Raw genomic sequence first — 26353 nt, 5'->3', positions numbered from 1 at the left:
TGTCAACCTGGTGCTCGTATGGCAACTGGACCACAGATATGGCACTGAGGTCTGCATAAAAGCAGTTCCTGGTGCCAGTTTCCTCCCCCTCATGATATGACTATATTACATATGTAGCACCAGAACATGGAGTAAACTAACATCCACAAAGATTTTCCAGGCTATGCACCATTCTGCTGTTTGAGCACTCCTCCTCCTTCTCCACTCTCCTCCTCAGTATTGCTCATGCTTATGTGGTATTTAGTCTAAGGGCAGGTCTACATTTAAAAAACTGCACCAGTGCAGCTGTGCAGCTATAGCGCTTTAACGAAGATGCTACGTCACTGATGGGAGAGCTTTTCCCATAGACATAGTTAATCCATTTCTGAGAGAGGCAGTAGCTATGTCAGTGGGAAAAGCCCTCCTGTCATTATAGTGCTGTCTACAGCAGGGTTTAGGTCAGTATAACTGCGCATCTCAGGGGTGTGTATTTTTCACATCCCTGAGCAACATAGTTATATCGATGTAAGTTTATAGTGTAGACCTAGACTAAGAAAGACAACAATTTCAAAGCACTCCTTTAGTCACTTCTTATCTCTGTATACTTTCACTCACAAACAAGAGGACTCCTGCATGAATACAAAAAGAAAAGGAGTACTTGTGGCACCTTAGAGACTAACAAATTTATTAGAGCATAAGCTTTCGTGAGCTACAGCTCACTTCATCGGATGCATGAATACACTCACTCACATGCAATACAGACATTTTCCACATAAGTGCCTGAATTTACATAAATTTGACTCTATGCTTTCTTTCACGTATAGTGCCACTCTTCTATCAGCATGACCTGTTCTGTCATACCTATATATTTTGTACCCTGGTATTACCGTGTCCCACTGATTATCATTCTACCAAATTTCTATTATATAAATATCCTAATTTAATACCAGTAACTCAAGTTCACTTATCTTAGTATTAGACTTCTATCATTTGTATATAAGCACTTATAAAATGTCACTTTTTAACTGTCTACCATTATATGATTAATTAAATGGGACTCTTTTTCATTTGACTGATTCTCATCAGATCCTTCCTATATTTTGCCATATTCCATTCTCTCATCTTTACTAGGATATAGAGAATCCTCATTAATAGATCCTCCCTTAAAGAATGTCTCTATCCAAACCGCATACTCCTTTGCACCTGTCAGTTTTCCTCCAACATTTAGTTTAAAAACTCCTCTATGACCTTTTTAATTTTACATGCCAGCAATCTGGTTCCATTTTGGTTTAGGTGGAGCCCATCTCTCCTGTATAGGCTCCTCCTTCTCCAAAATATACCCCAGTTCCTAATAAACCTAAACCCTTCCTCTTTTAACCATCATCTCATCCACACATTGAAATCCTGCAGTTTTGCATAATTGGCCCTGTGTGTGGAACTGGAAGAATTTCCCAGAATGCTACCATGGAAGTCCTGGACTTCAGTCTCTTACTTAGCAGCCTAAATTTGGATTTGGATTGTGACCAAGTTTACATTAGGAGTTACAATTACAAATGTTAGGTGCCTATTAGGTGTTGATGATTGGATGGGGCAGTTTAAAATTGAAGTGGGTTTGCAGAATAAAGTATCTTTTAAATGGGTAATTTGTAACGCTTTTATGTTTAAATAATGTTTGACAAAGTTCCTCCTCTACCTCTGTGGGTCTTGCACTTATTCGCGGATTTGCTCGCCTCGGAGATTCATGGCAGCCCTCAGTTTGGCTGTTTTCGTGAACCCACAGTCCAGGTTAACTCCTCCTGTGTCTGACCAGGAGTTGGGAGATTTGGGGGGAACCTGGGCCTGCCCTCTACTCCAGGTTCCAGCCCAGGGCCCTGTGGAATGCAGCTGTCTAGAGTGCCTCCTGGATCAGCTGTGTGACAGCTACAACTCCCTGGGCTACTTCCCTTTGGCCTCCTCCCAACACCTTTTTTATCCTCACCATAGGACCTTCCTCCTGGTGTCTGATAATGCTTGTACTCCTCAGTTCTCTAACAGTACACATTCTCACTCTTAGCTCCTAGTGCCTCTTGCTCCCAACTCCTCACATGCAGGCCACAAATTGAAGTCAGGTCCTTTTTAAACTCAGGTGCCCTGATTAGCCAGACTTAATTGATTCTAGCAGCTTCTAGATTGGCTGCAGGTGTTCTAATCAGCCTGTCTGTCTTAATTGTTTCCAGAAAGTTCCTGATTGTTCTAGAACCTTTCCTGTTACCTTACCCAGGGAAAAGGGACCTACTCAACCTGGGGCTAATATATCTGCCTTCTATCACTCTTCTGTAGCCATCTGGCCTGACCCGGTCAAAATGGTATACACTAATTTAAAAGTGGATTGGAGCTAAATTACAATAATTTTCTTAGTAAGTTTATAAAATATATTAAATACAGAGCTGTTCAGAGAATTTAAATAATCATCTATTTTACAGTCTCAGTGTAGACTTTTACCTCAGTGACCAAAGAATGGAAATATAAGCCAAGATTTTGACGTGAATGTAACTGTGTAACAAATTTGCATAGGCAACTGTACAGTGCTGGTGGGGGAGTAGCACTATATGTGAAGAAAGCGTAGACTCAAATGAAGTAAAAATCTTATATGAACCAAACTGTACCATAGAAAGTCTATGAATAGAAATTCAGTGCTTGAATAATAAGACTATAGCAGTAGGTTTATACTTTTGACCACCTGACAAGGATGTTGATGGTGTTTGTGAAATGCTCCAGGAGGTTAGAGAGGACATAAAAATAAAAACCTCAATAATATTGAGGGATATCAACTATCTCCATATTGACTATTCCCATATGCCACCTCAGGATGGAATGCAGAGATGAAATTGCTTGACACCATAAATGACTGCTTTGTGGAGCAGCTAATCCTGGAACCCAAAAGAGGAGTGGCAATTTTGATTTAGTACTAAGTGGAGCACAGAATCTGGTCCAAGAGGTCAATATAACTGAATTGCTTGGAAATAGTGGCAATAATATAACAACATTTAACATCCCGGGGGGTGGGGACGGAGATACACACCTAATAAGTCCACCACAGTAGCATTTAACTACACAAAAATGAGGAGGTTAGTTAAAGAGAAATTAAAAGATCCAGTTCAAAAAATGAAATGCCTGAAATCTTTATGGAAACTTATTAAAAACAACATAATAGAGGTTCAAATTAAATGTATACCCCAAATTAAAAAAAACATAGTCAAAGGACCAAAAAAGTGCCACCATAGCTAAACAAAAAAGTTAAAGAAGCAGTTAGAAGCAAAAAGGCATCCTTTAAAAATTGGAAGTTAAATCCTATCGAGGAAAATAGAGAGGAACATAAAGTCTGGCAAATCAAGTGTAAAAGTATAATTAGGTAGGCCAAAAAAGAATTTGGAGATCAATTAGCCAAAGACTCAAAAGCTAACAGCAAAAAAAGATTTAAGTACATCAGAAGCAGGAACCTGTTAAACAATCAGTGGGGCCACTGGATGACCAAGGTGCTAAAGGAGCACTCAAGAAAGATAAAGCCATTGAGGACAAATTAAATGAATTCTTTGCATCAGTCATCACTGCAGAGGATGTGAGGGAGATTCCCACACCTGAGCCATTCTTTTTAGGTGACAAATCTGAGGAACTGTCCCAGATTGAGATGTCATTATAGGAGGTTTTGCAACAAATTCATAAATTAAACGGTAATAAGTGACCAGGGCCAGATGGTATTCTGAAGGTACTCAAATATGAAATTGTCAAAATACAACTGTGGTTTGTAACCTAACATTTAAATCAGCTTCTTTACTATATAACTGAAGGATAGCTAATATGATGCCATTTTTTTTAAAAGGCTCCAGACGTGATCCTGGAAATTACAGGCTGGTATCCCTAACTTCAGTACCAGGCAAATTGGTTGAAACTATAATAAAGAGCAGAATTATCAGACACATAGATGACAACGATTTGTTGGGGGAAGAGGCAATATGGCTTCTACAAATGGAAATCCTGCCACACCAATCTATCATAATTATTTGAAGGGGTCAAACAAACAAGTGGACAAGGGTGATCCAATGGGTATAGTTTATTAGACTTTCAGAAAGTCTTTGACAACACCCCTCACTAAAGGCACTTATGGATCAGTAACTGGTTAAAAGATAGGAAACAAAAAGTAGGAATAAATAGTCAGCTTTCAGAATGGAAAGAGGTAAATAGTGGTGTCCCTCAGGGATTTGTACTGGGACCATTGCTGTTCAACATACTCATAAATGAACTGGAAAAAGGGATAAACAGTAATGTAGTAAAATTTGCAGACGATACTAAATTACTCAAGATAGTTAAGTCGAAAGTGGACTGTGAAGAATTACAAAGGGACTCACTAAACTGGATGACTGGGCAGCAAAATGGCAGATGAAATTCAATGTTGATAAATGCAAAGTAACACACATTGGAAAACATAATCCCAACTATACAGATAAAATTATGGAGTCTAAATCAGCTGTTAGCACTCAAGAAAGAGGTCTTGGAGTCATTGTGGATAGGTCTCTGAAAACATTTGCTCAGTATGCAGTGGCAGTCAAAAAAGCTAACAGTGTCAGGAACCATTAGGAAAGGGATAGATAATATCATAATACCTCTATATCAGTGGTTCTCAACCTATTTAGCATTATTGGTCACATATGCAGCTCAGCTATGTTGTTATGTAAGCTGTATATGTACTACCTATATGGACCTGAAGAGGTTACATGGACCACAGCTGTGTGCTGATCTGCCCACAGGCTGACAACCACCGCTCTATATAAATCTATGGTATGCCCACATCTTGAATACTTTGTGCAGATCTGGTTGCCCCATATTAGAATTGGAAAAGGTACGAAAAAGGGCAACAAAAATGATTAGGGGGATGAAACAGCTTCCACATGAGGAGAGAGTCAAAATATTGGGACTTTTCATCTTGGAAAAGAGAGGACTAATGAGATATAATAGAGGTGTATAAAATCTTGACTGCTGTGGAGAAAATGAACAAGGAAATGTTGTTTCGTCTTTTACATAACACATGAACTCAGAGTCGCCCAATGAAATTAATAGGCAGCAGGTTTAAAACAAACAAAAGGAAGTATTTCTTCACACAATGTACAATCAAACTTCAGAACTCATTGCCAGGGGATGTTGTGATGTCTAAATCTATAACAGTGTTCAAAAAGGAACTAGATAAATTCATGGAGGATAGGTCAATAAATGGCTATTAGCCAGGATATTCAGGGATGCAACCCCATACTCTAAGTGTCCTTAGCCTCAGTTTGCCAGAAGCTGGGCGTGGATGACAGGGGATGGACCATTCGATGATTGCCTCTTCTGTTCATTCCCTCTGAAGTTCCTGTCATTAGCTACCTTTGGAAGACAGGGTCCTGGGCTAGATAGACCATTGGTCCTACCTGGTATACCTGTTATGTTTTATTTCCTTGTGTACTCTACATTATTAATGAAGAAAACAGAATCACCCTTCCCACTTCCAGGGTAAACAGCTGCAATATTGTTTTTCCCACTTTCATCCTACAAACATTTCATCCAGCTCTTCTTTTTCATACCCCTCCATGTAGCTGTTGTTTACCACTCCACAGTTCCTCCCTGCCCACCTTCCTCTCTAATGGACTCCCCTCTTCCCCATCTCAATGTCTCAGCCTTGTCTTTAGCCATCAGAATACATGCACTGTTGTTTGATCTTGAATCCTGAAGCAACATTTCTACTAACCAAAATTATCTACCACTCAGCTGACACTAACCATTCACTTTTTTCTTCACTAAACCTACTCTTTCTCTGACCTCCACTTCATGCCATTCAATATAACCTTCCTGCACATCAACTCTCCCCTGTTCACTTGGCCATTCTGAAAGCTCCAGTCCACTGATGTCAATGACTTCTCTGCTGTTCTCAGATCATTCTTCCATATTCTCTCCCCTGCTTGATTCAGTATTTTTCCAATCCAATTTGTTGATTCCTTTTACTCCTCAACTCCTTTGCCCCTCTGCCCCACAAAGTCTACCTCACCAATTCAAACTTACTCTTACCATACACATCCTCTGCTCCTGCTGTCCTGTTGGTGATTGTCTCTGGCAAGTGTCTGTACCAATGTGAACTTCCTCCATTACAAGCTTGTTCTCCCCTATTCTACTATATTCCTGGCCAAACAGAAAAAATGTCTCCATTGATTCCCATGATCATAATCTCAGCAGCTCCTTTCCTGCCTTTCGTTAGCATTGAATCCCTCATCACCTCTCCTTCTCTGCATAAGATTCCACAGGCTTTTTCAAAGAAAAATAAATTCACCTCATTCCTACCAACATCTTGTCCTCCTTCTAAGTGTCTGAAGCTGAGGTTTTTACATCTAACCATCTGTTTTCTCAACCTTATTATTCCCTAGCTAAACCTTTACCCTCACTCTCTGCCAATTCCTTGTCCTTTTGATCTGTTTTCATCCAGTTCCCATCACAGTTGACCCCAATTGCCTTAGTTCTTTTTGATAGTGCACCAGAGAGACACACCCCTAGCAGGTTTCAGTGCACCATATCATGTATTTTTATTTGATTGACTATTTGCAGATTGTTTTGTTGGTTTGTATTGTATATTTGATTTTATTAATTAAGCAAGTAGCAAGGCAATAGATACTCTAAATTAATTAATAAGTATATCTAATTGGTGAAAAAAGGCTTTGAAATATGGAAGATTTTACATGCTAGTGTTTGTCACAACAACGCAAATCTCTGATCAGTGAGTATCCACAACTCGCTAATATAAAGAACACAGAGCCTCCAGAGAAGTCTTAGAGTAAACAGAGTTAGTATCTCACATCACCTAGTCAATGTGGCAGTTTGGAATACAATTTAAATGTTTTAATTACAGGCTACAGAACTGTGGGAAGACATATAACATCCATCATATGAGACAGTTAATGCTCAGCACAACATGCTCTTATAGTTTTCAATAGGCAATCTTATGACAAATGTGAAATTAACCAGTGTTACTACTGTAATTAAAGATGACATAGCATGTTGTCATTTTACATTAGTATTTGCCTGGACACATTCTACCCTTGTCATCTCCATTTAGTAACAACTTGTAAATTAGAGGGACTGGGTGGCTTAAGGAGTTGGGAATGGGATACACAACCTTTCACCTTTATCCCAACAATTTGAACCCAGGCACATGCAGTAATGACCAAAAGTTATGATATCATGTCTCTTTATTAACCTATGTAACTTGAACTGGCATTCATAGAACATTTCTCAGTGGACAGGTCTCAACATTAGGGAAAAAAAACCACTTCCATAAATGGTATTCATTGCATCTTGTTGGCAGTCCCTGATCAGAGATTGGGAATTAAATGATACAGATTAAAATCTCATCTAGGCCCCAAAGGTGCACATTCCTGCTTAGGTTAGAGGCACATAGTCAGGAGAGTGGATGGAATGCTTGCATTGCCTCCACCTGTGCAATATCAGTTTTCAGAGAGAAGATTTTAATTTCCAGAACTCTTCATCCAGGACCTTTCTATGACACTAAATTCATTTTAAAAAGAAATTAAATCACTTGGATGCCAGTGTTGATTTAATCTTTATGTACCCTGTATAATATATGCATAATGATGCCTGCTAGTTAATTATACTTTCTACTTTAAAAACAACGAGGAGTCCTTGTGGCACCTTAGAGACCTACAAATTTATTTGGAAATAAGCTTTTGTGGGTTAAAACCAACTTCATCAGATGCAAGGAGTGAAAAATATAGTAGGCAGGTATATATATTACAGCACATGAAAAGATGGAAGTTGCCTTACCAAGTGGGGGGGCCAGTGCTAATGGAGCCAATTCAATCAAGGTGGAAGTAGCGTATTCCCAACAGTTGACAAAAAGGGGTAAATATCAACAGAGGGAAAATTTATAAAAAACAGTAGAAGAGCACTTCAATCTCCCTGGACACTCAATAATCGACTTAAAAGTGGCCATTCTTCAACCAAAAACTTCAAAAACAGAGTTCAATGAGAAACTGAAGAACTGGAATTAATTTGCAAACTTGACACCATCAAATTAGGCCCAAATAAAGACTTGGAGTGGCTGGGTCACTACAAAAAGTAATTTCCCCTCTGTTGATATTCATATCTTCTGGTCAGCTGTTGGGAATAGGCCACTTCCACCTTAATTGAATTGGCTCCGTTAGCACTGACCTCCCACTTGGTAAGGCAACTCCAATCTTTTCATGTGCTGTAATATATATACCTGCCTACTGTATTTTTCACTCCACGAAAGCTTATACACAAATAAATTTGTTAGTCTCTAAGGTGCCACAAGGACTCCTCATTGTTTTTGCTGATACAGACTAACATGGCTACCCTCTAAAACTTTCTACTTTAGGTCTGGAAGCATCGGAGTTATTTTTTGACATCATTTGTTGTTTTTTCCCCATACTTATTGCAGATATCACATTTCAGAATAGGGAAATTGCTGCATGTAATGTAGTTAGTTTCCTTCAGAAGAGATTCTACTGTTAAATACAAGTTCTTGACAGTACAATTTCAGCCATAGTTGAATGCATAATATCAGTGCAATTGGGGTCTAAACACAAATACATTATTCTGAAGCCTATTATGAGAGAACATAAAACATTAAACAATCACATAGGAATGTTAAATCCATTATTGCCATAGTTGTTTGTGTGAACTCTCATGTGATTTGCACCACCGTGTTCTGTCAGAAAACCTCTATGCCCAGCAACACTGGTGTAGAGAAGTAAGCATACCACAGTTTAAAGTATGACTAAGAGCTAATGCCCAGAGCTATTAGAATCCACTAAAACAGAACCATGTATGTTGCATTGCCTAAGTCACACAAAGTGTGTTTTAGCAACAACTTTTTTCTGATTAAGACAGAGAAAGAAACTCAAATTATTTTAAAGTATTTTTTCCAGTCTAATTCTCTTTGATTTAGTAATGGTTTATGGAAATACCTTTAGGTATCATTTGGAATTATAAAATATGCACATTCTTGCATCTAAGGCTCTGATTCAATTTTTGCCCTATTATTCAACATTATGGACCAGATTCATAGCTATTGTTCATTTGCACAGCTCACCTGAAGTCAATGGAGCTACACCAATGTACACCAGCTGAAGATATGGCCTATATTATCTTCACAAAAAGCTTGAAGGGACTATCTCTTGACAAGAGCTGAAGGTATAATTCACATAATATAATCTGACAAAATTCACCTTTTTCCCCTCTGTTCATAATAGTCTCAGAAAAGGTAACAAAGGCTTAGATCCTCAGAGATATTTAGGTGCCTGCAATTTGGGAGTTAGAGGTCTAAATACCTGTAAGGATCTGGGCCAAAATGCTTAGATGTTTGCTATTTGAAATTATTCCAAAATTTTCTCAGTTAATAATTACTGATTCGTAGATCATTACCATAAAGGTCACTACAAATATTTACAAATATCAACTCATGCTGTGACTATTAGCACATAATTCTGCTTTAGTCCCCTGAGAGAATGACTATGTAACAACCAACACAGCACAGAACAATTTGCATATATTATAATACATATAGCTGAATTAACATACAAATATAGCTTTCATTGAATATTGCCATATTTGAAACACAAGGGTTTTTTGTCTGTGCTAGTAAAGCTCAGATGTTGCATGTTCACAGAGTGCACATAAGAAAGGCAGATGGACATGGGAAAATTAAAATTATATTTCAGGTTTTAATGTATAAAATTGGACAGTTTACACCACTATGCACTATACTCATTACATTGCACTTACAGCTATAAAAAAAAGGGCGGGGGGGACAGTGCAAAATTACTCTCTTTTAAAAAAAATAAAATTCAACCATTTTAATTTGTAATATTTATGTCAAAGTTTTGCATTCATTTGTTCCTGAGAACTTTGTGATGATTTGAGTGCCATTCAATTCAGCAATGATTTAGTACAAACTAAAATGTAGCAGCAATTTTTGAAAGTTAGCGACCTCTACTTCTTCAGACTATTTTTCAAAAAACTTTATTATTTGCTACAGTTCATGTGAAAGATTAACCTAATTTATTTTTAATGAGTCTTGATTTTTAGTTTTTTTAAATGTAGAGCTTCATAAAAAAAGGATTGGAAAGTAGAACAATATTGTGGGACAACTTCTCCTGCTAGATCCATGGTGTGGATCTCAGATAAGCAGCTTAACTGATTTATTTATTTATTTAACTGTAACATGTAAATTCATGTCCACTAAATTTTAGTGGCATCGTGCCAACATTATAAATGAATAGTATTTTATTCTCCATAAGTCAATCAATTAGGGGAAAGCCAGATTTACCTAAGGAGAAGAATGGATCCTTCAGCCATGAGACCAACATTTACTTAAGGATATATTTACTTCTAGACCCTCCTGGCCATCCCATTCTTAAAGATGGTGCAAAGACCTTTTACAGAACATCTACTTTTTGTCCTCTCATTCTTAGGATCCAAACTGTCTTTCTCTACATAAATTCATAATTCAGTGAAGTTTGTTCCAGTGACATCACTGGACAGTAAGCAGGCTCCTGAATAGCACTGGTAAAATAAACCGTAAGTATTTTCCAGAGAAAAAAATACTCAAATTTTTGTTTCATTTTATTTATTTTTAAACAGTTTTTTCAATGTTTTGATTAAGTGAATCATAATATTTTTGGTTAATTTGCATCCTCTATTTTTGGTGTTTTCCCCGATCTTTCTCTTCCTTTTTCCCTATTGGTAAAAGGAACTATCTATACATTATTATAATTATATTTCATTATTAATGTATATATAATTTCAATTATTTTCACAACTGGGTACCTGACATTAGAAATCTAAACAAATGATCTTTTTTATTTTCAAATGTGCTGAGGATGCAGCAGCTTGTATTGACGTATAGGGGAATTTCTAGATGCTCGCAACTTTGAAAATATGACCACTTATTTGGGTGCCTAAATATGAATTTAGGTGCCAAACTTTAGGAACCCAATTATGAAAATCTTGGCAGTAGTGTTGAACCTATTCCTGTAAATTCGTGTATTTCAGTGTTAATAATAAAAGACTAAGGTCCTGAACCTACAGCTCAGTCAAGTCAGAGTTCCACTGAAGTTAATTGGGCTCTGTGAAGGCACAAGGGTTCACCCAGGTTCCTTATTACTGGGAAAAGGGCCTAAAATATCAGAGATCTGTAGTTTAGATAATAAAAACATGAACAACTATATATATAAAATGTAGTTGCAATGAATTTTATTTTATTTTAAATGAAGAACACATTATAGAGAAAAGTGTTTTTAATTTATCAGATTACAGTTATTACATTGGATCAAAATATGTAAGTTTCCTAAGATTTCCTGTTTCCAAGGATATTAGGCTATCTTAATAATATGACAAATGTAACCTGTAACCTACAAATTCAAACTTCACAAAAAACTTTTAGTGTAAGATATTTTAAGGACTTTATTTTAAGACTTTATAATGTCCATTGATAGCTTACATTGGTATGTGAAGAAAACTAAAATAAGGCTGACAGATAATTGAGATTTCAAATCAATCACTGTCTCAGATGTCTGACTCACATCAAAATGATAAATTACAGTACCATAGGTTGACAAATATGCCATATTTAACACATTATTCTGCAAGAAAGAAATTAAATCCAAGATTTAAAGTAAGAAGAATTATTAGTGTGCTGATTGTTTTGCTAACTTTCCAAGATAATATATTTTGGTGTGTCCTTTAAACAAAAACAACTGCTATCTCCATCTTTTCATCTGGAATCTGATTATGCACATGTAAGTGGCCCCTTAATCAAATAAATATACATTTTATTTATCTATTGCTTTATAATTTGGGGAGATTCATTAGACAAAATGTAATATTCATCTCTAAAACAATTAAACTAAAACCAAGGCTTTGGTTAGAATAGAAATTAGAAATGTTGAAGTGAAGCAATTATTAAATACATGTATATGTATATGGGTCTTTTTCCTGCAAATTCACTCTTTATACTGGAAAATGAAAGAATATAAAATTGCTCCACTTCCATTGTTGGTTCAGCCCAAATTTAATGTACTTGTTTTAAAATTAGATTGTAAACTCTTTGGGGGCAGGGACTGTCATACTGTACATTTTATATAATGCTTACTGCAAAGATACTCTGATCCCAATTTGGCCTTCAGGTGTTATTACAACATAAATTAAAAATTATACATACAGAGAGAAATGTGGTGATATTATAAACCCCAGAGCTAGACATCTTAGAAGAATGGAACTTCCACTCCCTCTATAGCAGGAAAGCCATCTATGGCCATCCTCATTTCCATGAATTATAATGTTGAACACCTATAGTTCCACATACTATATTCTGTTGCTTTAGTGGGATTCTGTCCATGTTATAGTTGTATACATGATAATAGACTGTGTGACAGGGTCGGGCCAGATGGCTATTGGAGTGTGATAGAAGGTAGATTTATTAGCCCCAGGTTAAATAGGTTCCTTTTCCCTGGATAAGGGAACGGGGCAGTTCCAGAACAATCAGGAACTTGCTGGAACCAATTAAGACAGACAGACTACTTAGGACACCTGGAGCCAATTAAGAAGCTGCTAGAATCAATTAGGACAGGCAGGCTAATCAGGGCACCTGGTTTAAAAAGGACCTCACTTCAGTTAGTGAGGCACGTGTGAGGAGCTGAGAGCAAGAGGCGCAAGAAGTTGAGAGTGAGTAGGTGTACTGCTGGAGGACTGCGAAGTACAAGCGTTACCAGACATCAGGAGGAAGGTCCTGTGGTGAGGATAAAGAAGGTGTTGGGAGGAGACCATGGGGAAGTAGTCCAGGGAGTTGTAGCTGTCACACAGCTGTTACAGGAGACATTGTAGACAGTTTAGAGACTAACAAATTTATTTGAGCATAATCTTTGCATCCGATGAAGTGAGCTGTAGCTCACGAAAGCTTATGCTCAAATAAATTTGTTAGTCGCTAAGGTGCCACAAGTACTCCTTTTCTTTTTGCGAATACAGACTAACATGGCTGCTACTCTGAAACCTGTCATTGTAGACAGTTGCAATCCACAGGTCCCTGGGCTGGAACTCGGAGTAGAGGGCGGGCCTGGGTTCTCCCCATCCCCCTCAACTCCCTATTTGAGACAAGAGGAGGTGACCTGGATTGTGGGTCCCACCAGAGGGGAAAGTCTCTGGCCTATCCCCTGACCCACTAGCTGGGTCAGCAGAGACTGTGGGGATTGTCCTCCTCCATTTCCCCATGCTGGCTAGTGATGAGTTAGCTGAGTGAATGGCAGGTTTGAGCCACTAGCAAAAGTGAATCTCTGAAGCTGCCATGAATCTCTGAAGCAAACAAATCTGCCAATAAGCATAGGATCCACCAAGGCAGAGGAGGAACTTTGTCACAATTGGTATAGTGACTGAACTTCTGAAAGGCATAGGAATGGTGCCGATATGCCTTGAAATAAGTGGGCAACCCTGACTTTACAAGTAGTGGACTCTGGTTTGGGAATGACATTCAAATTCAATAAGAGAGGGTAGAAGACTCCGTCTTAAGGTGCATCTACAGAGCCTGCAGCAGCAAGCCTCCCAGCCTGGGGTGACACACTTGGGCTTGCAGGGCTCACGCTAGCACTCTAAAAATAGATGTGTAGAAAAAGCTTTGACGTTGCGGCTTTGGGACGCTGAAGCCTAGGAAAGGGAGTGGCTTCGGAGTATGAACCCCAGCCCAAGCTGTAATTTAAAAGCACAGTTTACCTAACTATTTTAGAGCACTAGTGCCCATGAGCCCACATCCTTCAGCCTAGGCTGGGAGGCTCACTGCCACAGGTTATGTAGACGTACCCTTAGGGTATGTCCATACTTCAATAAAAAACCCATGGCACAATGCTTCAGATCCCAAGTTAATTGACTCAGGCTTCTGGGGCTAAAAATAGTAATATTGAAATTCGGGCTTAGGCTAGAGCCTGGACTCTGAAATCCATCCCGCTTTCTCGGGGTTTCCTGCCCAAGCCTAAATTTCTACACTGCGATTTTTAGCCCTGCATCCTGAGCCCTATCAGCCTGAGTCAATTGACCTGGGCTCTGAGACTTGGTGCTGCAGATTTTTTAATGTAGAAATACACATTGTGTACTTCTACGCTACACCGCCATAAACCAACTGCAGCTGGCCCAGGTCAACTGACTTGGGCTAGTGGGTTTTCAGTCTGAAGAGCTATAAAATTGCAGTGTAGACTTCCGGGCTTGGGCTGGAGCCTGGGCTCTGAGACGTTGTGAGGGGAGAGGCAGAGCCTGACTGGCTAAGGAAGGACCCAGACAGAGGTGAAAGTAAGCTGGTACGCCCCAGTATGGCGTACCAGCAAGAACCGGTGTGCCGTACTAGGGTGGATCAGGTTCCCCAGGCACAATTTAAAGGGCCTGAGGCTCCCAGCAATGGCTGGAGCCTCCGGCCCTTTAAATTGCTGCCAGAGCCCCGCTGCCAGAGCCTTGGGGTAGCGGTGGCGGGGCTGGGGCAGCGATTTAAAGGGTCCAGGATAATAGTGGTGGCCGAGCCCTGGGCCCTTTAAATCGTCCCTGGAGCCCCACTGCTGCTTCCCCAGGGCTCTGGCAGGCTCCGGGGATGATTTAAAAGGCCCGGCGCGGGAGTGGCGGCCGGAGTCCCATCCCCGGAGCCCTGCTGCTGGAGCCCTGGGGAAGTGGCGGCAGGGCTCCGGGGATGATTTAAAGGATTTACTGGTATGGGGCTGGGCCGGGGCTGGCTCTGACCTCCCCAGCCCCTCCCCTTCTGCCCAAGGCCCCGCCCCTTCCAGGGGCCAGAGCCGGCCCCAGCCCAGCTCCGTACTGGTAAGTCCCTAGACTTACTTTCACCCCTGGACCCAGAGCTCACTTTGCAGTGTGACCTAACTAGATTGGTGTTGGAGGATACAGAACTACATCACATCACCCCAATAGGTGGGAGCAGCACAGAGCTGAACTTTACAAGAAGGCCCAACCAGACTCAAACCACATCTAGGCAAGGCTAATTCTGGTGCTCACAATCAGTCAGTCACCCAGGTGCCAATTCTGCAGGATGATGTCACAGAACTGGACCAGGTAACTGCAGTAGTACCTGATGATGTGGACTTCTCTAGGCAGGAGCAGACAGAGTGAGGACAGCCAGCACTTGATAGCTTCTCTCAACTAAAACTGAGAATAATTGGACCTGTGAGTGTTGTTTTAGATGGGTGGGGATTATCTGACAGAGTTCTGGACCTCAGCTAACCAGACAATATCTGACACCACAGGGGCTGTCCAACCTAGCTCCTGGTGCACAGATTCAGCTTTGTTCATTGTATTGTATTTGTACATATGTAATCATGCTTCTTTTATTTATTTTTCCCCATTTCCTCCAAATAAAATATCTCTGTTTTCAAAGACTCCTGAGTGCTTGTGACAGTGGGGCAAGAACCACTGCAAAGGTGACTAGGAATGTTATATTTAATTTTTCAGAGCCAGGACTATGGCTTGGTGGGGGGTTGAGCCATTTTTTTAGTTTCACCAGCTTAGGTCTCTAATATTCCTATGGGTGTTAGTCTGCAGAAGTTACAATAACCATGATAACATACTTAGTTTTTGGGATACTAGAGCAGGCCTTGTAAACATGGGTATACCTGGGTTTCAGGGACACATAGTCATCCTAAATTGGATGGGTTGGGAGAAGAAATATTTTCCTAATCAATGGTTATTTTGTCTTATCTTAATTTAATGTCAAGAATTATCAGACAAGGCTATATTTGGGAAATTGTAATGATCCTTTAGAACAATGTTTGCCACAGACTTATTATGAATGCATCATATGTGGTAAGCACCAGTGTATTTTATCTAGAAAAGAAAATTGTTTTGTAATTAATATACTTGTATTGGGAAAAGCATTTTAGTTATTTCACAGCCTTTAACTGGAGGGTTTTGTAATCTCTTTTTGTTTGGATTGATCCTGCAGTATCAGTAATACTGTAAAAGGCACAGCAAATTTCTGATATCACTTATAATAGCATAAAATTGTAAATTCATTTACCTCTGTGAAGTAACAGATTTGTACCAGTGAATGAGAATTCAGAACCTGGCCTAATGGCTTGATTTCTTGCTTAACCATTTACTTTCCCCATTTCCTATAGACAGTTCTTGGTAGTTTTGTGAATTCCCTTTTATTTACCAAAGTGTCTCTTAAAATAACACAGCTGCAGCTGATCCTATGAATTTTCCCTATACACTGATTTCGCTGGAGTATAGAACTAAAGAGCATCCTTAATGGACCTTTTGCCAGTAGTGAATAGATACAGTGTAATTGAAGTTTATTATGCTTCCTTCCTGCCTGCCCCAGACAAACATCCTCCAATTCCCTACACCAAGAGTTTAGGGGTGGCAGAGTAAGGGCCTCGAGTTGTCACATACACCAGGGCAATTCTCTGTTCATAATTCATAGATTTTAAGGTAAAGGTGGACCATTAGATCATGTAGTCTGACCTGCATAACAAAAGCAATAGAAATTCACCAAGTTACCCTGACTTTGAAGCCAATGGTGATTTTGCACACAGTTTCCAATCCTTTTGCTTTTTTGCTTCCTGACAGATGCAAAGGAAACAGATCTCAAAAAGAACCTAATCTTTAAATTTGATCTTCAGAAGGAGGAGGGAACTGAGCTTGCACATTTAGTGAGTCTTGTTTTGAACAGTTTGAATCTCCAGTGAAGAGCTTTCTGGAGCCCTACAATTTATATGCAAATATAATTTAAGATGTTTATAGTTGTATTCCTGTTTACTATATGAGCAGAAAGCAAAACTCCACAGCTTCTTATCCAGCAAAATTAAGCAAGTTTAATGAGCATCTCATCAAATAAGTTTTTACTAAGCACTTGCTCAGGCAAAACTCCCATAGATTTCAATTGTCTCCAAGCCACCAGACCTACTGTTGTAGCAAGGACTGAATAAAAATTATGTATGGCCTTCAGAATATAGCCCATACTTAAAAATGGTTTTCTATCCTACAATCAAATGACTGGGTACACCCTTATGTAGAAATCCATTGACTTAGACTATTTTCTTACAATACTATTTACTTCCTGTAGTAAAACTCTAACCTTTGATAAACTTTGGCAGTAATGATGTTAGCATTATCAGTTGTCTAAAATATCTTGTGTAGTCAAGGCTTTAGCTACATTTCTGAATTCTGACATGTAGGCAATCTTTAGCTACATTTCATCTTTAACTACATTTCTGAATTCTGATATGTAGGCAATCTAAAAATAGTTCATTCCCATTTGTTCAATATTTTACTTGTCTGCTAACTGCCAAAATTATATTTAGCACTCATATCCTGACACATTTTAATTATACCAATATTGTTTAATTTACATGCTCCAGTAATTAATTACACCAGCTACAGATTCTTCATAACAATGCTGTAAGAAGTGCATGAAGGCTTCCAGAAGTCACTAAATGGAATCCATAATTTAGTAATCCAGAGTGTCTGTTTTTTCCCAGGACTCATTATCAAGAAAATATTAGATAACCTTTAAATTTTTACCATGGCTCTTAACTTCCACCCCAGAATCTTGTAGCATAATTATTAGATTACTACAATTTAAATTGTAATTCATACACTAAAGTTGTTCTCTTATTTTCAGTGTCCAAGAACAATTACAATACAAAAGAAATCTATTGGAGAATTCAGAACAGTGTTGTAAAATGTCTACAAATCATCTCCAGGGACCCTACAATTCTGTAGACTCCTACCTCAAAATCCTCTTTCTGCACCTTTTCCATTTCAAAGTGTTCCGGGATCAATGAGATTGCAAAACAAGTTTTCTGATATGCTTTCACCATGAGTAAAAATTGCTATAGAGAAAATATAATGAGACTTTCTTTCCTATCACTCTTAGATTATTATTTACATCAATAGAAGATTTATGCATATTTAGTAAGCTGTACTAGCCAACTCCTAGATGGGATGGAATATGCCTTGACTATTTCCTTGACCTCTCCTCCCCCTCTCCTTTCCTTGTTCAGATACTTCACTTTTTACCCCCATGCTCATTAATGAAGTCAGCAATCTTAACTGAACCAGCTACCTGTTTAATAGCTATAAAATAGTCCAGTAAAAGCAAAAGAACACACTATTCAAACACAACTAGAATCATTGAATCCCCTGCTGTGTGCTACAAGCTGCTATCTCCCTTTCTTTTTTAGCAGCTGTATCTCTCTCTTGCATGCACACAGTGAATAAGCTACATTATGTATCATGGGACAACAGAAAATAGAAACATGAATCAAAGTGGATTTTGTTTTATTCCAAATATAAACTAATCTCACCAAGACGAATATAAAAGTGGCTGTCAAGGATAGATTGTGGCTTGGAATGAGTGCTCTTTCAGGGGATTTAAGAAGACTTAAGAATTTTTCCCCTAACACACACACACACACACACACACACACACACACACACACACACACACACCTCTGTGTGATTACCCAGATATTGGGACCAGGGGTTATGGAAGAAGGGGTGCTGTGGTCTGACATACTCCCTTCCCAGAGCAGGTGGGCATGGAGATGATCGAGTCTTGCATCCATAACCACAACACACCAACCAGTACAGATAAGCCAGCATTCAGTGAGAAAAAGGGAACCAATATTTTGCTTCTGGCAAAGCTCATGACTCAATATTTCTCCTACTTAATTTACTTGAACCAACTGTCATGTCTTCCTCTTCTTTTGAGAAGAGCTTTTCAGTTTGTCTCATTTACAGCTTTGCATATTATTTTATACATACTTCTTTCTTCTAGGTTACTTCATCTGTACTTCAAAAGTGTTCTCTCTCATATGGTGGAGAAATTGATCTTACCCAAGTATATGAACATGGAAGAGTGGAAAAGACAGAATTGAGAACCAACTCATTCATAGACTGCCTGTAAATACAATAATGATGGTACATTCACTGGACTCAGATTGTCATCTTCCTTCTGCGTCTCAGGGCTTGGATGACTAATTCATCTTCTTCCATTCAAACAAAATCAGTGACCAAGCTGCATATCCTCTGATTCTAAATGTGTTGCATCACCAACTCCCTCTGCTAATCTGGGGGTGAAGAAGTAGAATTGAAAAAAAATTGTGTTTTTGGTTTGGTGTCTGAAGCGGAGAAAAAAAAAGCTAGAAAAATATTTGTTTCAGGTTGACCTGAAAAAGAAGTTTTTTGTTTTTTCTTGCCAAAATGAAAAACTGAAAAAAAACAAAAAATCAGGTGGAATAAAATGTTTCACTCAATCAAAAAAAAAACCATTTATTTTCATTTTGGGGTGTTTTCTCCCCTCTTTTGAATTAAATATTACTAATTTTCTAAATGCAACAGTTCAAAAAGAAAAGTTGAAATGTTTAAACTCAAAAATGTCAAACTGAACATTTGTACTTTTTTGAATATTTTTCTTTTAATTTTTTTGCCAAAACTTTTTTGCCTAATTTCACTCTGATTTGTGAATAGCTTTGGTTGATGTGAAGCTGCATTTTTCAACTGAAATTATTTGTCTAAAAAAAATTCCCCCAGCTCTAGTATGAAGTTTATTGTGCTTATTGGCTAGGATGTTAATTTTTCAATAGTATTGTCCCATGAGTGAAGTTTTAACTGATAGCAGCCTTAATTGCAATTAAGTTGTCTATTGGTATTCTTTGTTTTATTCTTAAAATTAAATTGAAAACAGAAATAGAATTGGATTGCTGAATGAAATAGGTTGGCAAAATCTTTCTTCAGTGCTCTACTTGTAATTCTGTGTCTTTCCTTTCCCATGTTTAGTCTCAAAAAGAGAAAAGAGAAATTAATACAATACCTATAGGTCATTCTTGAGTAAGTCCATAGCAGATTTGTATTTCACTTAGATTGTGAACCTTCCTACCAACACTACAAAAAGAAGGATTCTGGGTGGACTCCTCCTGATGGTAGAAATAACAGACTGGACTTCTACATAGAGTGCTTCCGCCAACGTGCACTGGCTGAAATTGTGGAAAAGCAGCATCACTTGCCCCATAACCTCAGCCGTGCAGAACACAATGCCATCCACAGCCTCAGAAACAACTCTGACACCATAATCAAAAAGGCTGACAAAGGAGGTGCTGTCGTCATCATGAATAGGTCGGAATATGAACAAGAGGCTACTAGGCAGCTCTCCAATACCACTTTCTACAAGCCATTAGCCTCTGATCCCTCTGAGAGTTACCAAAAGAAACTACAGCATTTGCTCAAGAAACTCCCTGAAAAAGCACAAGAACAAATCCACACAGACACACCCCTGGAGCCCCCACCTGGGGTATTCTATCTGCTACCCAAGATCCATAAACCTGGAAATCATGGATGCCCCATCATCTCAGGCATTGACACCCTGACAGCAGGATTGTCTGGCTATGTAGACTCCCTCCTCAGGCCCTACGCTACCAGCACTCCCAGCTATCTTCAAGACACCACTGACTTCCTGAGGAAACTACAATCCAACGGGGATCTTCCTAAAAACACCATCCTAGCCACTATGGATGTAGAAGCCCTCTACACCAACAATCCACACAAAGATGGACTACAAGCCGTCAGGAACAGTATCCCCGATAATGTCACGGCAAACCTGGTGGCTGAACTTTGTGACTTTGTCCTGACCCATAACTATTTCACATTTGGGGACAATGTATACCTTCAAATCAGTGGCACTGCGATGGGTACCTGCATGGCCCCACAGTATGCCAACTTTTTTATAGCTGACTTAGAACCACGCTTCCTCAGCTCTTGTCCCCTAATGCCCCTACTCTACGCTACACTGATGACATCTTCATCATCTAGACCCATGGAAAAGAAGCCCTTGAGGAATTCCACCATGATTTCAACAATTTCCATCCCACCATCAACCTCAGCCTGGACCAGTCCACACAAGAGATCCACTTCCTGGGCACTACGGTGCTAATACGCGATGGTCACATAAACACCACCCTATATTGGAAACCTCCTGACCTCTATTCCTACCTGCATGCCTCTAGCTTTCATGAAGATCACACCACACGATCCATTGTCTACAGCCAAGCTCTACGATATAACTGCATTTGCTCCAACCCCTCAGACAGAGACAAACACCTACAAGATCTCTATCATGCATTCTTACAACTACAATACCCACCTGCTGAAGTGAAGAAACAGATTGACAGAGCCAGAAGAGTACCCAGAAGACACCTACTACAGGACAGGCCCAACAAAGAAAATAACAGAACGCCACTAGCCATCACCTTCAGCCCCCAACTAAAACCTCTCCAACACATCATCAAGGATCTACAACCTATCCTGAAGGATGACCCATCACTCTCACAGATCTTGGGAGACAGGCCAGTCCTTGCTTACAGACAGCCACACAACCTGAAGCAAATACTCACCAGCAACCACACACCACACAACAGAACCACTAACCCAGGAACCTATCCTTGCAACAAAGCCTGTTGCCAACTCTGTCCACATATCTATTCAGGGGACACCATCATAGGGCCTAATCACATCAGCCACACTATCAGAGGCTCATTTACCTGCACATCTACCAATGTGATATATGCCATCATGTGCCAGCAATGCCCCTTTGCCATGTACATTGGTCAAACTGGACAATCTCTATGCAAAAGAATAAATGGACACAAATCAGACGTCAAGAATTATAACATTCAAAAACCAGTTGGAGAACACTTCAATTTCTCTGGTCACACGATTACAGACCTAAGAGTGTCTATTCTTCAACAAAAAAAACTTCAAAAACAGACTCCAATGAGAGACTGCTGAATTGGAATTAATTTGCAAACTGGATACAATTAACTTAGGCTTGAATAGAGACTGGGAGTGGATGGGTCATTACATTAAGTAAAACTATTTCCCCAAGTTATTTCTCCCCCCACCCCATCCCACCTCCCACTGTTCCTCAGACGTTCTTGTTAACTGCTAGAAATGGCCCACCTTGATTATCACTACAAAAGGTTTTTCTCCTTCCCCCCTCCTTCCTGCTGGTAATAGCTCATCTTAAGTGATCACTCTCTTTACAGTGTGTATGATAAAACCCATTGTTTCATGTTCTCTGTGTGTGTATATAAATCTCCCCACTGTATTTTCCAGTGAATGCATCGATGAAGTGAGCTGTAGCTCACGAAAGCTTATGTTCAAATAAGTTTGTTAGTCTCTAAGGTGCCACAAGTACTCCTTTTCTTTTTTAGATTGTGAGTTTCCAGTCATGTCTCAGGTGAAACACAAATAAATGTTTAGTTACTGCACAAGCATGCTTTCCATACGATCATATATCTATACCTGAAAGGATATGTCTGAAAATGTGGCAATGAGAAATTACTGCAAAGTTGATCATTGTTTGAGAGATGGTAATTCTTCCTTCTCCATTTTGTATTTTTTTTAAATGGAATCAGTCCTGTAATTCATATATGACAAGGCTGAATAATGTTTAACATAACTCGTTCAACAACTTACTCTTTCAAACACAGATTCATTTAAATACATAATTTATACATAATAATACATAAAAATACATAATACTCAGCCCCCCTCCCTTGCAAGGTACCAATTTCTACCTTTATGTCATGTTTTCAGTGATGTGCCACCTTTTTTTTTCTTTTTTTTAATCTCAAGTTTCAATTTTAACTGCATATTCAGATACCTAAATAAGTTGCCTGATTTTCAGAGGCACTGAACAGCCTACAGCTCTGTTAAAGTTCAACAGGAGCTGCTGAGGGCTTGGAACTTTTGAAAATTGGGCCAGATCAGGTGTCTACATATTGATTTGGGATGCTAGATAGAGACACACAGTTTTGAAAATATTAGTTAGAGTTGTTAGTGTTCACAAAGAGCAGGGGTAAAGTACTGGAGATTCTACTGATATGGAATCTCATTTAAATAAATCTATTCTCTAATGCCAAACAGTAAGACATCAAATGAATGTAATCTAATTGTCATCCCCTTTTCCATCAGCTGGATTGTAGGGGAGCGTGACTTGAGAGACAAGCTAGGCAGGGGAATGGGAATTGAAATAAATGTTGTTGTGGGGGATGACACTCCCTATTGCCAGTTCTAGCGGAGGCAGGTGATGCTGTGGGGCAGGGAGGGAGGCTGAGGGATCTCAGGCTGCATGACAAGTTTGTATTTTTAGACAATGCAGTCTCATCTCATTCTTTTAGAAGAACACAGTAAAAAACTTGAGATCAGATTCAGCAAAGCACATGTTTGTTTAACTTTCAGCTCATGCTTCCATATCTGGCTGAATCAGCGCCCATTAACTAGAAGAATTTTAATTAGTTTGTTAAAAGAAATGGTTATATTGACACAGGGTGAAATTTTCTAAAGTTCCTACATGACTGAGGAGTTCAAGTCCCATTGAAAATTAGAGCATTGTTTAAGCCTGTGATTGAAGCTATGTGAGGAGTCTGCCAGCTGATCAGCCATGCAGGGGTTCCTGTGCAACCTTGCACATTTTGAGCTTGATCCATAGCTCACTGAAGTCAATAGCAGAGCTCTCATTAATTTTAATAGTGCAGGATCAGGACCATTGTGTACCTGAGAATGGGCCCCATACATGCAGGTTTATATAGATCCAGTGGTTCCAGTACCCCATGCACCCAAGCAGAGGGACAGAAGCTGTTATTGGAGAGTGTGAATTTGAGCTCCCCAACCTCCCTGCACTGCATGTGCTCAGAACCCAAATAATCTGGTTTTATGGGGACAGAGTGATTTTTTACCCTGATGAGAAATGTTTGAGATTTTATTGTTGTTGTGATGTTGGTTTTGTTTTGTTTTGTTTTTTTCAGGATTGGATTTTTGAGAGTATTAACAAACAAACAAAAATCAACCAACCAAACAGACCCCCCCCACATTTTTAAAAAATAGTATCAAATACCTACAGGACCCTTTATAGAAGTGAAGAAAGCACTATTTAGACTTTTAAAGTGCCTGGAATCTTTCAACATTATACCATCAAAGCAACAGAAAAAAATACAATATATTTTCCAAATATGAAAGAAGAAATTATATATTATACTTTGAATATTTACATTTCTAGATAATATATTGCTTGACAAAATCACCACCAAACATCTGTTACAATAGAGTAAAAAAAATGTCTAATCCATCCCAAATATAATTTGTTATACTATACCTACAATTTCAGTTCTGTAAATTATCCTTCTGTTGTATGTGAACTCGAAAATGATTGCAGAATAAACAAAGTAATTAGACAAGTTCAAAACAACCAGAAACTACAAAACAGGTCTCAAAAACATACAGATAACAGGGTTTTTTTTTATTTCCTTGTTTAATTAACTGTGTGATTTAGGAAAACTATTTGTGTGAATTAGTATTCAAAATGCATAGTATCGTGCAGTATTCAGCTAAACAGTTCCTAGCAGTGTCTGTAGCTGAAGACAAGTAACTTCGCTTGGCATCAGTCATATGTGTTCTATATGCCAACATAAGTCCTCTGTGCAGAAGATGAGCCTCCAGGCATCTTCCTAATCACTGCCTCCCCAAACTGCACCTCAGCTGCTTAAACTCCCAGAGATTAAATCAGAGTGATCCACAGGAACAAAGAGGATAAAACTCAGAGATGTGACCTTCTTCAAATATTTTATAGCTATTGGTTAGCTGATAGACACCCTAACTAGGGGGGAGAGATCAACTATGTGTCAGCACCAATAAAGAGAAATCACAAATCCCTAGGATTTATTACTCTTGAAATTCACAAGGAATTAGACCTGATTTTGTGAACAAACAGGAATACACAATCACTGCATTGAAATACAGAAGGTGATGGCCAAACCATCTGTTGGGCCAGAATATCCATACTATGCCAAGACAACCTAAAGATGAGGTTGATTATAGAGGAGGTCTCTTTGAACCTATGTAACAAACATACTCCTTTGATTCAGGAAGACGATACATCAATCCATTCAAGCTGATGCCTACACAGATATTGAACCCACAGAAGACCCCACAGGGACTCTTGATGGCAGCAGTGACAGCAGCTCAGAACTTAGCCATCACCTCTCCTATATAAAGAGTAAAATCAGAAACTTTGGTTCTGCTCCAGAGGCCCAGCAAGCATTAAGATGCTGGAATAAACTTGTATCCTTGATTACCCTTCTTCATATACTGAAAGCAGATCGGGGCGGGGAGGGAAATCACAGCTAGCCTCTTTTCATTGTGCATAATTGATTTCAAGCTGACCTTTTGCGGAACATGACGATACTCAATGTTTGTATGGGTGCCAGAACCTTGCCTTTAGTTACTACACATTTTCTTGTTTATAGTACACAAATAAATATTCAGCTAGGATCAGAAAATCTTTGATACTTGGTATTTTTTGGACTAACAAACTTTGAAAATACTAAATATTACAGTCATTAAAAGTGTATGTAATACTTTTTTCCAAAATGTTAATGCCACAACTACCAGACAGTGAGACAGATTTAAAAACAATATGAGAAATCAATCAGTTTTAGGGCAAGATAAGGAATTTATTATGGAGTATTTAAAACCTTTGATTTTTATGAAAGATCTTGGCGTACAATTGAAAGGTTCCACTAGAAGCAAATTTTTAAACCTTTTAATAAATGTACCTGGTTCAATTCAACTAGCAAAAGTCACATTTGAGCCTATATATATATATATAGGGATGAGGTAAAACTTTCAAATCCTGTTCTTAAGAAGTGCGTTTAATCGTGTTCTCTTACCTTCGTAGTATACTTTAAACCCATGGGCGCTAACTGCAAAGTCACTTGTCAAACGCAGTGAAAACACAGACTTTGTACTAGTCACAGGTGGAGGAAGATGAAATCCTGTTAACCTAAAAATATAAGCATAACTCATGGTTAATTGTCTATAAAAATGCAACTGTACTGTTTCAAACTTATTGCTCACTACAAATTTCCATCATAAGACAAACAATCTATATAAAAGAGTAGAATATACAGTTTATATTATTTGTGAAATTGGTTTTCTAAAATCTCATAAGGAAGCTATTCGACTGGCATTTATGTAGCCTGACACAGGTGAGGTAGATCAGCTCAAGAAGACTGTACATAAAGAAAGACATTAATACTGTAGAAACTATACAAACATGCCAGATTTACACCAGCTAAGGATCTGTCCCAGTATTTTTTACATTATGTGTTTTATAGAAGTTATGTGAGATCTTATGTTAGATGGTGTTTCGTCCACGGAGTTTTATGCAGCATATAATTTTACACACAAAAAGGGAAGGGATCACAGTTCACTTAAATGTGGGATGTTAGGATAA

General features: G+C 38.8%; 1 protein-coding gene across 3 annotated transcripts in view; it reads right to left on the bottom strand.

Moving 5' to 3' along the window:
• CSMD3 (CUB and Sushi multiple domains 3) overlaps positions 1–26353 on the bottom strand; it is a 1226382-nt gene that overhangs the window by 1012318 nt on the left and 187711 nt on the right. For all 3 annotated transcript variants that reach the window (XM_038390468.2, XM_038390469.2, XM_038390471.2), the window contains exon 3: positions 25788–25900. In XM_038390468.2, coding sequence (XP_038246396.1) covers positions 25788–25900 — 113 coding nt within the window. The remainder of the gene's footprint in view (positions 1–25787; positions 25901–26353) is intronic.

This window comes from Dermochelys coriacea, chromosome 2 (genome assembly GCF_009764565.3).
Source record: "Dermochelys coriacea isolate rDerCor1 chromosome 2, rDerCor1.pri.v4, whole genome shotgun sequence".
Taxonomy (NCBI): Eukaryota; Metazoa; Chordata; order Testudines; family Dermochelyidae; genus Dermochelys; species Dermochelys coriacea.
Note: the sequence above shows the minus strand (reverse complement) of the source record. Positions and strands in the feature narration are given on the sequence as shown.